Raw genomic sequence first — 16,602 nt, forward strand, 5'->3', positions numbered from 1 at the left:
GTCCGTTCTCCAACCTGGAGACGCTGACCGGTCCGTTCTCCAACCTGGAGACGCTGACCGGTCCGTTCTCCAACCTGGAGACGCTGACCGGTCCGTTCTCCAACCTGGAGACGCTGACCGGTCCGTTCTCCAACCTGGAGACGCTGACCGGTCCGTTCTCCAACCTGGAGACGCTGACCGGTCCGTTCTCCAACCTGGAGACGCTGACCGGTCCGTTCTCCAACCTGGAGACGCTGACCGGTCCGTTCTCCAACCTGGAGACGCTGACCGGTCCGTTCTCCAACCTGGAGACGCTGACCGGTCCGTTCTCCAACCTGGAGACGCTGACCGGTCCGTTCTCCAACCTGGAGACGCTGACCGGTCCGTTCTCCAACCTGGAGACGCTGACCGGTCCGTTCTCCAACCTGGAGACGCTGACCGGTCCGTTCTCCAACCTGGAGACGCTGACCGGTCCGTTCTCCAACCTGGAGACGCTGACCGGTCCGTTCTCCAACCTGGAGACGCTGACCGGTCCGTTCTCCAACCTGGAGACGCTGACCGGTCCGTTCTCCAACCTGGAGACGCTGACCGGTCCGTTCTCCAACCTGGAGACGCTGACCGGTCCGTTCTCCAACCTGGAGACGCTGACCGGTCCGTTCTCCAACCTGGAGACGCTGACCGGTCCGTTCTCCAACCTGGAGACGCTGACCGGTCCGTTCTCCAACCTGGAGACGCTGACCGGTCCGTTCTCCAACCTGGAGACGCTGACCGGTCCGTTCTCCAACCTGGAGACGCTGACCGGTCCGTTCTCCAACCTGGAGACGCTGACCGGTCCGTTCTCCAACCTGGAGACGCTGACCGGTCCGTTCTCCAACCTGGAGACGCTGACCGGTCCGTTCTCCAACCTGGAGACGCTGACCGGTCCGTTCTCCAACCTGGAGACGCTGACCGGTCCGTTCTCCAACCTGGAGACGCTGACCGGTCCGTTCTCCAACCTGGAGACGCTGACCGGTCCGTTCTCCAACCTGGAGACGCTGACCGGTCCGTTCTCCAACCTGGAGACGCTGACCGGTCCGTTCTCCAACCTGGAGACGCTGACCGGTCCGTTCTCCAACCTGGAGACGCTGACCGGTCCGTTCTCCAACCTGGAGACGCTGACCGGTCCGTTCTCCAACCTGGAGACGCTGACCGGTCCGTTCTCCAACCTGGAGACGCTGACCGGTCCGTTCTCCAACCTGGAGACGCTGACCGGTCCGTTCTCCAACCTGGAGACGCTGACCGGTCCGTTCTCCAACCTGGAGACGCTGACCGGTCCGTTCTCCAACCTGGAGACGCTGACCGGTCCGTTCTCCAACCTGGAGACGCTGACCGGTCCGTTCTCCAACCTGGAGACGCTGACCGGTCCGTTCTCCAACCTGGAGACGCTGACCGGTCCGTTCTCCAACCTGGAGACGCTGACCGGTCCGTTCTCCAACCTGGAGACGCTGACCGGTCCGTTCTCCAACCTGGAGACGCTGACCGGTCCGTTCTCCAACCTGGAGACGCTGACCGGTCCGTTCTCCAACCTGGAGACGCTGACCGGTCCGTTCTCCAACCTGGAGACGCTGACCGGTCCGTTCTCCAACCTGGAGACGCTGACCGGTCCGTTCTCCAACCTGGAGACGCTGACCGGTCCGTTCTCCAACCTGGAGACGCTGACCGGTCCGTTCTCCAACCTGGAGACGCTGACCGGTCCGTTCTCCAACCTGGAGACGCTGACCGGTCCGTTCTCCAACCTGGAGACGCTGACCGGTCCGTTCTCCAACCTGGAGACGCTGACCGGTCCGTTCTCCAACCTGGAGACGCTGACCGGTCCGTTCTCCAACCTGGAGACGCTGACCGGTCCGTTCTCCAACCTGGAGACGCTGACCGGTCCGTTCTCCAACCTGGAGACGCTGACCGGTCCGTTCTCCAACCTGGAGACGCTGACCGGTCCGTTCTCCAACCTGGAGACGCTGACCGGTCCGTTCTCCAACCTGGAGACGCTGACCGGTCCGTTCTCCAACCTGGAGACGCTGACCGGTCCGTTCTCCAACCTGGAGACGCTGACCGGTCCGTTCTCCAACCTGGAGACGCTGACCGGTCCGTTCTCCAACCTGGAGACGCTGACCGGTCCGTTCTCCAACCTGGAGACGCTGACCGGTCCGTTCTCCAACCTGGAGACGCTGACCGGTCCGTTCTCCAACCTGGAGACGCTGACCGGTCCGTTCTCCAACCTGGAGACGCTGACCGGTCCGTTCTCCAACCTGGAGACGCTGACCGGTCCGTTCTCCAACCTGGAGACGCTGACCGGTCCGTTCTCCAACCTGGAGACGCTGACCGGTCCGTTCTCCAACCTGGAGACGCTGACCGGTCCGTTCTCCAACCTGGAGACGCTGACCGGTCCGTTCTCCAACCTGGAGACGCTGACCGGTCCGTTCTCCAACCTGGAGACGCTGACCGGTCCGTTCTCCAACCTGGAGACGCTGACCGGTCCGTTCTCCAACCTGGAGACGCTGACCGGTCCGTTCTCCAACCTGGAGACGCTGACCGGTCCGTTCTCCAACCTGGAGACGCTGACCGGTCCGTTCTCCAACCTGGAGACGCTGACCGGTCCGTTCTCCAACCTGGAGACGCTGACCGGTCCGTTCTCCAACCTGGAGACGCTGACCGGTCCGTTCTCCAACCTGGAGACGCTGACCGGTCCGTTCTCCAACCTGGAGACGCTGACCGGTCCGTTCTCCAACCTGGAGACGCTGACCGGTCCGTTCTCCAACCTGGAGACGCTGACCGGTCCGTTCTCCAACCTGGAGACGCTGACCGGTCCGTTCTCCAACCTGGAGACGCTGACCGGTCCGTTCTCCAACCTGGAGACGCTGACCGGTCCGTTCTCCAACCTGGAGACGCTGACCGGTCCGTTCTCCAACCTGGAGACGCTGACCGGTCCGTTCTCCAACCTGGAGACGCTGACCGGTCCGTTCTCCAACCTGGAGACGCTGACCGGTCCGTTCTCCAACCTGGAGACGCTGACCGGTCCGTTCTCCAACCTGGAGACGCTGACCGGTCCGTTCTCCAACCTGGAGACGCTGACCGGTCCGTTCTCCAACCTGGAGACGCTGACCGGTCCGTTCTCCAACCTGGAGACGCTGACCGGTCCGTTCTCCAACCTGGAGACGCTGACCGGTCCGTTCTCCAACCTGGAGACGCTGACCGGTCCGTTCTCCAACCTGGAGACGCTGACCGGTCCGTTCTCCAACCTGGAGACGCTGACCGGTCCGTTCTCCAACCTGGAGACGCTGACCGGTCCGTTCTCCAACCTGGAGACGCTGACCGGTCCGTTCTCCAACCTGGAGACGCTGACCGGTCCGTTCTCCAACCTGGAGACGCTGACCGGTCCGTTCTCCAACCTGGAGACGCTGACCGGTCCGTTCTCCAACCTGGAGACGCTGACCGGTCCGTTCTCCAACCTGGAGACGCTGACCGGTCCGTTCTCCAACCTGGAGACGCTGACCGGTCCGTTCTCCAACCTGGAGACGCTGACCGGTCCGTTCTCCAACCTGGAGACGCTGACCGGTCCGTTCTCCAACCTGGAGACGCTGACCGGTCCGTTCTCCAACCTGGAGACGCTGACCGGTCCGTTCTCCAACCTGGAGACGCTGACCGGTCCGTTCTCCAACCTGGAGACGCTGACCGGTCCGTTCTCCAACCTGGAGACGCTGACCGGTCCGTTCTCCAACCTGGAGACGCTGACCGGTCCGTTCTCCAACCTGGAGACGCTGACCGGTCCGTTCTCCAACCTGGAGACGCTGACCGGTCCGTTCTCCAACCTGGAGACGCTGACCGGTCCGTTCTCCAACCTGGAGACGCTGACCGGTCCGTTCTCCAACCTGGAGACGCTGACCGGTCCGTTCTCCAACCTGGAGACGCTGACCGGTCCGTTCTCCAACCTGGAGACGCTGACCGGTCCGTTCTCCAACCTGGAGACGCTGACCGGTCCGTTCTCCAACCTGGAGACGCTGACCGGTCCGTTCTCCAACCTGGAGACGCTGACCGGTCCGTTCTCCAACCTGGAGACGCTGACCGGTCCGTTCTCCAACCTGGAGACGCTGACCGGTCCGTTCTCCAACCTGGAGACGCTGACCGGTCCGTTCTCCAACCTGGAGACGCTGACCGGTCCGTTCTCCAACCTGGAGACGCTGACCGGTCCGTTCTCCAACCTGGAGACGCTGACCGGTCCGTTCTCCAACCTGGAGACGCTGACCGGTCCGTTCTCCAACCTGGAGACGCTGACCGGTCCGTTCTCCAACCTGGAGACGCTGACCGGTCCGTTCTCCAACCTGGAGACGCTGACCGGTCCGTTCTCCAACCTGGAGACGCTGACCGGTCCGTTCTCCAACCTGGAGACGCTGACCGGTCCGTTCTCCAACCTGGAGACGCTGACCGGTCCGTTCTCCAACCTGGAGACGCTGACCGGTCCGTTCTCCAACCTGGAGACGCTGACCGGTCCGTTCTCCAACCTGGAGACGCTGACCGGTCCGTTCTCCAACCTGGAGACGCTGACCGGTCCGTTCTCCAACCTGGAGACGCTGACCGGTCCGTTCTCCAACCTGGAGACGCTGACCGGTCCGTTCTCCAACCTGGAGACGCTGACCGGTCCGTTCTCCAACCTGGAGACGCTGACCGGTCCGTTCTCCAACCTGGAGACGCTGACCGGTCCGTTCTCCAACCTGGAGACGCTGACCGGTCCGTTCTCCAACCTGGAGACGCTGACCGGTCCGTTCTCCAACCTGGAGACGCTGACCGGTCCGTTCTCCAACCTGGAGACGCTGACCGGTCCGTTCTCCAACCTGGAGACGCTGACCGGTCCGTTCTCCAACCTGGAGACGCTGACCGGTCCGTTCTCCAACCTGGAGACGCTGACCGGTCCGTTCTCCAACCTGGAGACGCTGACCGGTCCGTTCTCCAACCTGGAGACGCTGACCGGTCCGTTCTCCAACCTGGAGACGCTGACCGGTCCGTTCTCCAACCTGGAGACGCTGACCGGTCCGTTCTCCAACCTGGAGACGCTGACCGGTCCGTTCTCCAACCTGGAGACGCTGACCGGTCCGTTCTCCAACCTGGAGACGCTGACCGGTCCGTTCTCCAACCTGGAGACGCTGACCGGTCCGTTCTCCAACCTGGAGACGCTGACCGGTCCGTTCTCCAACCTGGAGACGCTGACCGGTCCGTTCTCCAACCTGGAGACGCTGACCGGTCCGTTCTCCAACCTGGAGACGCTGACCGGTCCGTTCTCCAACCTGGAGACGCTGACCGGTCCGTTCTCCAACCTGGAGACGCTGACCGGTCCGTTCTCCAACCTGGAGACGCTGACCGGTCCGTTCTCCAACCTGGAGACGCTGACCGGTCCGTTCTCCAACCTGGAGACGCTGACCGGTCCGTTCTCCAACCTGGAGACGCTGACCGGTCCGTTCTCCAACCTGGAGACGCTGACCGGTCCGTTCTCCAACCTGGAGACGCTGACCGGTCCGTTCTCCAACCTGGAGACGCTGACCGGTCCGTTCTCCAACCTGGAGACGCTGACCGGTCCGTTCTCCAACCTGGAGACGCTGACCGGTCCGTTCTCCAACCTGGAGACGCTGACCGGTCCGTTCTCCAACCTGGAGACGCTGACCGGTCCGTTCTCCAACCTGGAGACGCTGACCGGTCCGTTCTCCAACCTGGAGACGCTGACCGGTCCGTTCTCCAACCTGGAGACGCTGACCGGTCCGTTCTCCAACCTGGAGACGCTGACCGGTCCGTTCTCCAACCTGGAGACGCTGACCGGTCCGTTCTCCAACCTGGAGACGCTGACCGGTCCGTTCTCCAACCTGGAGACGCTGACCGGTCCGTTCTCCAACCTGGAGACGCTGACCGGTCCGTTCTCCAACCTGGAGACGCTGACCGGTCCGTTCTCCAACCTGGAGACGCTGACCGGTCCGTTCTCCAACCTGGAGACGCTGACCGGTCCGTTCTCCAACCTGGAGACGCTGACCGGTCCGTTCTCCAACCTGGAGACGCTGACCGGTCCGTTCTCCAACCTGGAGACGCTGACCGGTCCGTTCTCCAACCTTCCCTTGATAGAATTTCACATCCAGTTCGAGAGCGAGGATCTTGGGTCTGAAACTACTGTATTAAGCTTAAATAAGGGCAATTATAAAGGAATGAGGGCGGAATTGGCTAAAGTGGACTGGATAAACAGATTAGATGGTATGATGGTGGATAAGCAGTGGCAAACATTTAAAAAGATATTTCATGACTCGCAACAAAAATATATCCCTGTGAGGAGGAAAGACTCCACAAAAAGGGTGAACCAACCATGGCTATGGAAGTAAAGGATGGTATTAAATTAAAAGAAAAAGCATACAACATGTCAAAGATTACTGGTAAGCCCGAAGATTGGGAAAACTTTAAAAACCAGCAAAGGATGACTAACAGAATAATAAAGGGAGAAAATAAATTGAGAGTAAACTAGCAAGAAATATAAAAACTGACAGTAAAAGCTTCTACAGGTATATAAAAAGGAAAAGGGTAGCTAAAGTAAACATTAATCCCTTAGAGGATGAGACTGGGGAAATAATAATGGAAAACAAGGAAATGGCAGAGGAATGGAACAGATATTTTGTATCTGTCTTCACAGTAGAAGACACTAATAATATACCAATAATAGCAGAAAATCAAGGGGCAAAGGGGAGGGAGGAACTAAAAACAATCACTAAGACTAGAGAAAAAGTACTAATGGGTCTTAAGGCTGACAAGTCCCCTGGACCTGATGGCTTGCATCCGAGGGTCTTAAAGGAAGTGGCTACAGAGATAGTGGATGCATTGGTTGTAATCTTCCAGAATTCACTAGATTCTGGAAAGGTTCCAGTGGATTGGAAAACCGCAAACGTAACGCCCCTATTCAAGAAGGGAGTGAGACAGAAAGCAGGTAACTATAGACCAGTTAGCCTAACATCTGTCATTGGGAAAATGCTAGAATCCATTATTAAGGAAGTAGTAGCAGGACATTTAGAGACTCATAATACAATCAAGGAGCGTCAACATGGTTTTATGAAGGGAAATCATGTCTGACATTTATCAGAGTTCTTTGAGGAAGTAACTGGCAGGGTGGATAAAGGGGAACCAATGGATGTAGTATATTTGGATTTCCAAAAGGCATTTGATAAGGTTACTGCACAAGATAAGAGCTCATGGTGATGGGGGTAATATACTGGCATGGATAGAGGATTGGTTAACTAACAGAAAACAAAGAGTCGGGATAAAAGGCTCATTTTCAAAATGGCAGTCTGTAACTAGTGGGGTGCCGCAGGGCTCAGTGCTGTGGCCTCAACTATTTACAATATATATCCATGGATGAAGGAACAGTGTGCCTTGTGGCCAAATTTGCTGCTGATACAAAGATAGGTGGAAAAGCAAGTTGCGATGAGGATACAAAGTGTCTGCAAACGGATATTGACAGGTGAAGCGAATAGGCAAAAATTTGGCAAATGGAATATAAAGTGGGAAAATGTGAAGTCATCCACTTTGGGAGGAAAAATAAAAAAAGCAAAATATTATTTGAATGGAGAAATACTACAAAATGTTGCAGTACAGAGGGATCTGGGTGTCCTCGTACATGAAACACAAAAAGTCAACATACAGGTGCAGCAGGTAATCCGGAAGGCAAACGGAGTATCGGCCTTTATTTCTCGGGGGATGGAGTATAAAAGCAGGGACGTCATGCTACAATTGTACAGGGTGCTGGTGAGACCACACCTGGAGTACTGCATACAGTTCTAGTGCCCTTATTTTTAAGGAAGGACATACTTGCATTGGAGGCAATTCAGAGAAGGTTCACTAGGTTGATTCCGGGTATGGAAGGGTTGTCTTATGAGGAAAGATTGAACAGGTTGGGTCTATACTCATTGGAGTTTAGAAGAATGAGACGAGATCTTATTGAAACATACAAGATTCTGAGGGGACTCGATAGGGTAGATGCTAAGGATGTTACCCCTCATGGGGGAATCTAAAACTAGGGGACATAGTCTCAGAATAAGGGGTTGCCAGTTTAAGACGGAAATGAGGAGGAATTTCTTCTCCCAGAGGGTCGTGAATCTTTGGAATTCTTTACCCCAAAAAGCTGTGGAGGCTGAGTCATTGAATACATTCAAGGCTGAGTTAGACAAATTTTTGATCAGCAAGGGAGTCAAAGGATATTGGGAAAAGGCAGGAAAGTGGAGTTGAGGTAAAAATCAGATCATCCATGATCTCATTGAATGGCGGAGCAGGCTCGAGGGGCCGAATGGCCTACTCCTGCTCCTATCTCTTATGGTCTAACCTGGAGACACTGACCAGTCCATTCTCTAACCTAGAGACACGGGGCAGTTATAGTGCTTCCATTGCTGACTCAGCAGATATCCGCTGACTCCGCACAGAACAGAGACAAACTTCAAATCTTTCTGATGCACTTCAAAGTGCATTTACCAACTTCGAGACCATACCATATATATTCAGACATTTTTAGTGTAGATCTTGGTAATGCACCAGCGTAACTCTCAGGAAGTATTTAATTGAGTGTGCATCAATAATGAAAGCAATGGAAAATTTCTCTGATTGTGTTATTGTATTTTAATGCATGTAGGTGGTGCATAGAGACTTGAAACCGAGTAACATCTTGTACGTGGACGAGTCGGGCAATCCAGAATCGATTCGTATCTGCGATTTTGGGTTTGCCAAGCAGCTGCGTGCTGAGAATGGCCTCCTCATGACTCCATGTTACACGGCTAATTTCGTTGCTCCTGAGGTGAGACCTATTTTATTTCTTTTGCTGAAACGTTACTAAAACATTTAATTCAAGTTCCCTTTGGAACAATGAAACGTTTAATGCTGATCACACTTTATTGGGGTGGCGCAGCGTGTCAGAACACCAAATGCTTGGCAGGGGATGGTAAGATGCAGGTTTACGTCTCCACTTTCCACTCATGTTGAGCTACCAATTTCAGTTGTGCTAGTAGAGATTCCCAGTGAACAGCAGGCACTTCCCTATAGAGACGAAGGACATGTCATCCCAAGCAAGGGGCCTCACTGGCTTTGGCAAAGACTTTGAGCCTTCCTGGTTAGAGAGAGCACAATAAAATGGGGAGGGGATTAAGAATTTTTTTTAAATCACTTCTAATAATTGTTGAACAGCTGCCTTCCCTAAACCCTAAATTTTCTTCCAGTGAATTTTTATGCTCAAGGGGAGGGATGTTAATCGGGGTTGGAACACTCATGCAGTGTCAGCATCAAGCAATCCTAAGTGTCTCACCACAGCTTGCTGCAAAGTAAATCCACCTCTACTCTGCTCCAACAATCTACCTTAACCACAACCTTAGAATAGTGCCCTGATTGCATCATTGGCATTTACGTTTTCCAGACCAGCCATTCTTGTGGTTGCCCTGAATGAGGTTGTCTGTGATTCCCCAAGCCCTGTAGGAACTGGGTGAAGACGGCTCTAAATCATTTTATATGGGGCCAATGGCAACAGAGAAGACATTCAAGCTCGGATTCCAAGAGTGAAAGAACAGTATGCTGTATCACTTTGTGTCTCAAATGTTCCCAAAAGTGCTTCATGTACAAGGAATTACTTTGAAATGTAATGTCCACAAATGTGAGAGCCATTTTGTCATGGAATCTTTAACATCCACCTGAACTGGCAGATAGATTCAGTTAACTACTCTTTCTGAAAGTCAGAAATTTACAAACAGCACTGCAACAACTTGCATTTGTATAGCGCTTTTAATGTAGAAAAATGGCCCACGGCGCTTCAGAGGCGTAATCAAAAAGAAATGGGCACCTATATTATGTGCTCAAATCCTGAAGTAGGGGTTGAACTTCCATCCTACTGACTCAGGTGATAATGCTGTCAACTAAGTCAAGCTGTTGCATCTGCTTACATTTGACTAACCTATCCTTGTATAATAAATCTTCTCCTCAAACCTATGGGATCAAAAGGGTCACAATGGAGAGAGCCTCTGAGAAATAGACTTTTATTTATAGATATGCAGTAGGGAATTCTGCAATATTATGAGGGTATAACTGAAATTCTGATGTCATTGTGATGAATATAAAAGTTGAAAGGCTTACAATGTCATTATATAAGGGCAAAAGTGCATCTAAGTTGGCTTCTTAACAAGATCAGTGGAGCTGCCATTCCAATCCTTGAACTTTTAGGCAATTCGCTAATAAAATGTGTTCATTTGGTCGAGCTTCACCTTAGAGTCAGAATGGTTCATTAGTTATTAACTATAGTAATACATTGGGTACTAAATTGAGGGGGATGGGCAGGATTGAGAAGAAATGGCTGAGCGTGGTTTGGCCTGTCAAAAAACACTCCAGTAATTATGTTCTAGCAATTTTTCTAGCAATTTTATTCTCGCTCAGTGTTGTAATTGCTAATACATTGTTCACTAGAATTGTTAACTCAAGTATTTTTGGCCTTAGCTATTTTGCTGAATTACATAATACATACAACACAGGAACAGGCCATTCAGCCCAACCAGTCCGTGCCAGTGTGTGTTCTCTATGCGAGCATATATTCCTAATCACATTTACCCATCCTGTTCCCATATCCCTTCAACCCCTTTTCTTTCATCCACCTATCCAATCTGATATTGAATGGTGACATAGTTTCTGCCTCAATCGTTGACCCTGGAAGTGAATTCCACAACTTCCCAACTCTAAAGAAATTTCTGTTCTAAATCTCTTGCATTTAATCTTGTATCTGTGGCCCCTCATTGTAGACCCCTAACTACTAGAAACAATCTTCTCCTATCTATCCTGTCCCATCCTTTCATAATTTTAAACACCAACATATCACTCCATAATTTGCATTGGATTAATGAAAAAAGACCCACTTTGTCACACCTTTCTTCATACTTATAGTTCCTCATACCAGGCAGCATTCTTATTTATCTGTGATGTACCCCTCTAAAACATCAATATCCTTCCCATAATATGGAGTCCAATACTGCTCACAGTACTCCTATTATGGTTTTATATACAACAGGGATTGTAAAACTAATAACTTCATTATTTCAGACCATGTATTATACTTTTATAGGTCTTAAAGCGGCAAGGATATGATGCAGCTTGTGATATCTGGAGTCTTGGTATTCTCCTTTACACTATGCTCACAGGGTAAGTTTGTGTACTACCCCAGGATGTTACTAATCAAAGTATTGAAAATGACTAAATGGCATTCCTCTTGGACTTTTCTCCCCTATGCTGAAGGTGGTGAATCATGCTTGGGTATAGTTTGCCACGTGTTACGTAAGAAAATGGGAATAGCAACTTAAAAAATAAAATTATAGTGGAGTTCATGCAATCAATATTTTTCTACTTTTGTAGCATCTTAATGTAATAGAGCAAGTTTCTTTTGTCTAAATAAGATTCATTCTTCATATGCATGTCTTACTTTAAATATATACCAATCCAGTGTTGTCCAACAGAAATCAGTGACTAGCCACAAGTGTGGCTACGACGGTGCTGTTTTAGCCATATCCACTAATTTTAGTAGAAAAGACCTTGTGCACATATGCAATACATGTAAATGTACTTCATGTGTGTACATTTACTTAAACATTCACCATTCAGTAACCAAGGTGGTATTTTATGACAGGTATTTTCTTGTTTTCCCAACCCCTTGCATCCAACACGCACAACATCTTTAGTACTACTTATTTCAACAAAACCTATTTACATGTGTCCTGGTTGTCCATAGATGTCATTATCCCTTCAGTGACTCCTGATTTGTCCATAGATGTCATTATCCCTTCAGTGACTCCTGATTAGTCTACAGATGTCATTATCTTGAATTCTGCATTTTTATGGTTTAATGACCAAAAGTTGAATTTTGTTTCAGTTACACCCCCTTTGCTAATGGTCTTGATGACACTCCTGAAGAAATATTGGCAAGAATAGGTAGTGGAAAGTTCAAGCTGACTGGAGGTTACTGGGATACAGTTTCTGAAGTTGCTAAGGTAAGTGCACCAGACAATTTGATTTTCTTACTGTAAGTTGAGTATAACACTTAGTTTGAGGCAAAGCTTGCAAGTCTATTGCAAGCACTTGAATCTGTACTGTATCCAAGGATGTAGCAAAAACTCAGATTCACTAAGGTGGCAGAAGTAAGAATTTGGAGGAGAATGGGTTGAATAAATGTGACTGTGTAACAGCAGGTTTTTATTTGATACTGAAGTATGGTAGTTTGTACAGGAATGTTCCAGAACTGAATTTGACATTCTTGCTCCGTTTACTCAACTTTGACCCAGTTGAATGTTTCGCTTTTTATGGAAAAATGGGTGGGATCACGGAATTGAATACCTGTTGCAACTGCAAAAAAAATCCCAGAATCCAATGTAATAAACAGTTTAATTTTTTTTTTCCCCCCACAGTAAATCAGTAACATTACCGGGATTGATGGGGGGGGTGGGGGGCAGAGAGACTTAGGGTCCTGTCCCTTAGAAGTTGGTGCCATACGGATGAATGAACTTGCATTTCTATAGTACCTTTCCTAACCTCATGACGTCCCACAGTGCTTTTCAGCCAATGCATTCCTTTTGAAGTGTGATCACCGTTGCAGTGTAGGGAAATACATTGTAATGAGGTAATCTGTTCCTTGCTGCTTGTTGATGGATAAATGTTGGCCAGCACACCGCAAAAACTCCCATACTTTTCAAATAAAGCAGTGGGATCTTCTATTCCCACTTGAGAGGGCAGATGTTTCATGTGAAAGACAGCACATCCAGCAGTGCAGCACTCCTTCAGTACTGCACTGAAGTGTCAGCTGAGATTATGTGCTCAAGTCTTTGGAGTGGGACTTGAATCCACGACCTTCTGACTCAGGCGAGAGAGCTACTCACTGAACCCAGGCTGCCACTTTTCTGTTACATCTTGGTCAGATCGTTTCTCCACCTTAATTGCGCAGAATCACAGCTTAGTTTTTCTCCCATTGTTGGCAGCAGTGTCTACACGAAATAAAGTTATTTGCCAGTTTAATTGGTGCATTTATACTTCAAAAATCTAGATTATCCCAAGTACTTCTTTAAAATAGAAATGTATTGTAAGGTTTAGTGAGTTTTCACTGTTCACAAATCTCCATTAATGCAGATCCAACTGAAGCTCATTTTCTTGTCAGGCAGTCAGGTCTGTGGTGTCTCAATCAGGTCTTCACCATTCTCTCATGCTTGGCTTTGGTCAGTGTCAGTACGGAGATTGAGGAGCAGCAAAAATTTTCGTAGCTTCTTCCTGCAGCTTATTAATTAGTCAGTCGAGGTAGGATTATCTTTTGGTGTGGTAGTCACTGAAGTGGACAGAGTATTCGCTTGCCTATTAATGTTAAAAGCATATAAATTTTCCTTTTGATCCAACAGGATCTTGTATCAAAGATGCTTCATGTAGACCCACAACAAAGACTGTCCACTGCCCAGGTCTTCCGACACCCCTGGATTGTCCATCGGGATAAACTGCCACAGTTTCACCTAAACAGACAGGATGCACCTCATCTAGTAAAGGTGAATACAGCAATTCATCAGTTGTTCATAGAACTATTGGTCCCTGTATCTCTGCCCCATTCCTTGCTGGCTTGCTTGCGCGCTCTCTCCTCCTTCCTCCCCTCTTTTCCTTCCCCCCACCCCGCGTTTCTTGCTTCTCCTCCTCCTCCCTCCCCCCGTTGCTCGCTCTTCCTCCTCTTTTTTTCCCCCCCCCCAAACATCTACTTTTGAAATTGAGCACATACTTTGCATTCTGTTATCTATTGCTTAAAAATCTAAGACTATGTCGTGGAATATCTGTCACAATTTTAGTATTTCCAACAGCTAGTTTTTGTACACACCAATTTGTTTCCATATTTTAATTGAGAGAAAAGTTAATAATGTAATGACACTAACATTCACCATTTTAAGATGACCCCTGTTGGGGTTTATACTGTTGTCATAGTTGTATCTATAAAGGAATAAAGAACTTGCATTTAGATAATTGCCTTTCATGCCCTCAAGATGTTTCAAAGCACTTCACAACCAATGAAATTGTTTTGAAGTGTAGTTGCTGTTTTGTGTGGCAAACTCAACAGCATATTTGTGCACAGTAAGCTCCCACAAACATCAGTGAGATGAATTGATCTGTGTAATAGTCTTTGCTGCTATTGATGCACCTCTTGGTAAATTAGTGTTTTGTCTTCACTCACGGCTCTGTGTTTTTCTAGGGGGCCATGGCTGCTACTTACTCTGCGTTGAACCGCACACCATTACAGCCCGTTCTAGAACCAGTCGCCTGCTCAAACCTGGCCCAGCGAAGGGGCGTTAAGAAACTTACCTCAACTGCTCTTTAAAGTGACCTCTGCTGAAAACTGGATTCACAGCAGCCTTAGACATTAACATGTATCTCAAAGAACAGAGAGCAAACTATCCCAGTTATCTTTATATGCTGCTTTTTGTCTTCTGCTAGTCCTGCTTTGAACAATTGGATACCAGGATATTGTAAATTTTGGATGGAATGTGAAGCAGAACTATACTTGGGAACAAAGGTTATTTGGGTAAAAGCATAGAAACTTGGCATTACAATGAACACTGTATTACTTGTATTTGTAAATTAGCAATAGGAAAAGCACTCTGAAACATACTGAATTTCTACTGGGAATGTGTAAGTCCACCTGGAATGTTTTTGTTGCAATTAGGGATTTTTTTTAAAAAGTTGAGCACTTGAGTTAATGTATATCCTAAACATGTTATCACTGTAAGCCTTGTGCCATTTTTGAATGTTATGACCTTTACATAGTCTCCGCATAGTCCTCTATTCGTATGTCTGCATCAATGGTTATTTTCACACTCGTATCTGATCAGTATTCCACGGTTGAAAGTTTTGTTGAGTACTGTTAGGTAGCCGAGGGACATCTAAAGGCTGCCTGCATCCTGGGTCAATTGCTAAACAACTATCAAATGTGATACTGTAATCCATAGATCCTTGAGAAGGCAGCCTACCTAATAGGGCACGTATTTGTGAGAACTTTTACTTGAGAGAATGTTTATAAAGTAAAATCTTTCATTACATATAGCTTAGCATGATACGGTGAGGGTAATGGTCGTATTTTTGCCAATCACTGTGGCATTAAACAAAACATTGAAATTTCTCCAAATGGTTTCACATCAGCATTTCAGTCGCAGTGAGGAGCAATAGAAATCAATTTTTTATTGTGTATCCATTATATCTTCAGCTTTTCCATCCTTATAAAATAATAGTTTCAAGGTATTGCAGCCTTTAATAGATTCCTCATAATTGATGGGATGAGATTGCAATAGATTCAAATAATGCTCATTAAGTGTTGTCATCCAGTTATAGCTCGAAGGGAAGGTGTAAAGATGAGGGATGTAATTATTTTGAAATTCAAAATCTACTTGGTGAGTTTTTAAAATGAAGCTGTATCACAGATGTAATATTTTTCTACACTTCTATAAAATCAAACTTTATACCAGACTCCACAGCATGGCACAGCACTGAAGTGGATGTACAAGAATTTTTTTTATATTGTCTTTACCAAAGTGTGAATTTGGTAGCAGTCTGAAGTCGGATTCAGCTGGTGTTTCCTCGGCGATGCTGCCATTTAACTGGATCGATTTAGAATAGTCAATGCTGAAAGAGATTGACTGACTTAATTGTGCCTCATTCTGGTACATAATCAGAATGTTTTCATTTGAATTCTAATGTTAACCTGGCCTATTCCAGATGTCACTAGGAGTGGAATCAGAAATCTATCATTACTTGTGTTCCTCCTTATGGGCTGGCAATTTTTTGTAATCATGAAAAACTGAAATTTATACAAAATAAAATTTCAAACTTATTAAAATCGTGCTGTCATTTTACTTGCAACTTGAGAGCTTTTCTTTTGATTGACTAATCAATAAGTGCTAATTTGTGGAATTATTTCAACCTACTTTGGAAGGAAAATCTAGCTCAACTACTTTATACATTTCAGTTGTTCTTGTAGAATCATAGAATCTTACAGCACTGAAGGAGGCCATTCAGCCCATTGTGTCTGTGCTGGTCTATGAAAGAGCTATCCAATTTGTCCCACTCCCCTGCTCTTTCCTTATTGTCCTGCTAGTTTTTCCTTTATGGTATATATCTAATTCCCTTTTGAAAGTTACTTTTGAATCTGCTTCTACCACCCTTCCAGGTCATCATAACTTGCAGCATTTTAAAAAGAAGTCTCCATCTCCCTCCTGGTTCTTTTGCCAATTATCTTAAATCTGTCCTCTCTGGTTACCAACCCTCCTGCTAGTAGAAATAGTTTCTCCTATTTAAACAATTAGAGCAATAAAAATTTTATTTCCTTCAGTTCCTCAAAGATAGGTTCTTTGTGCCCCTCTTGTCTGATCAGCTATTGCTTACCTTTGATGGCATCAATCCTGGTCCTTCTTGATCTAAACTCTTGGCATCGCTATCTCCTTTGACCTCAAATGAAACTCCTATTATCTTCATTGCTAAGGCTGCCTCCAAGAGGTTTTGTGCCAAACACCTCTCTCCCTCAGCAACTTTTTACCTCCCTGTAAA

The 16,602-nt window shown here is 48.3% G+C and overlaps 1 protein-coding gene across 5 annotated transcripts in view; it reads left to right on the forward strand.

Annotated features, from left to right (window-relative positions):
• Window positions 1–15,895, forward strand: part of LOC137327144 (ribosomal protein S6 kinase alpha-3) — a 90,584-nt gene extending 74,689 nt beyond the window's left edge. For all 5 annotated transcript variants that reach the window (XM_067992641.1, XM_067992642.1, XM_067992643.1 and 2 more), the window contains 5 exons: window positions 8,657–8,818; window positions 11,117–11,193; window positions 11,918–12,035; window positions 13,428–13,568; window positions 14,258–15,895. In XM_067992641.1, coding sequence (XP_067848742.1) covers window positions 8,657–8,818; window positions 11,117–11,193; window positions 11,918–12,035; window positions 13,428–13,568; window positions 14,258–14,383 — 624 coding nt within the window. In that variant the 3' untranslated portion in view covers window positions 14,384–15,895. The remainder of the gene's footprint in view (window positions 1–8,656; window positions 8,819–11,116; window positions 11,194–11,917; window positions 12,036–13,427; window positions 13,569–14,257) is intronic.
• Window positions 15,896–16,602: the final 707 nt, after the last annotated feature.

Source organism: Heptranchias perlo, chromosome 11 (assembly GCF_035084215.1).
Source record: "Heptranchias perlo isolate sHepPer1 chromosome 11, sHepPer1.hap1, whole genome shotgun sequence".
Lineage (NCBI taxonomy): Eukaryota > Metazoa > Chordata > Chondrichthyes > Hexanchiformes > Hexanchidae > Heptranchias > Heptranchias perlo.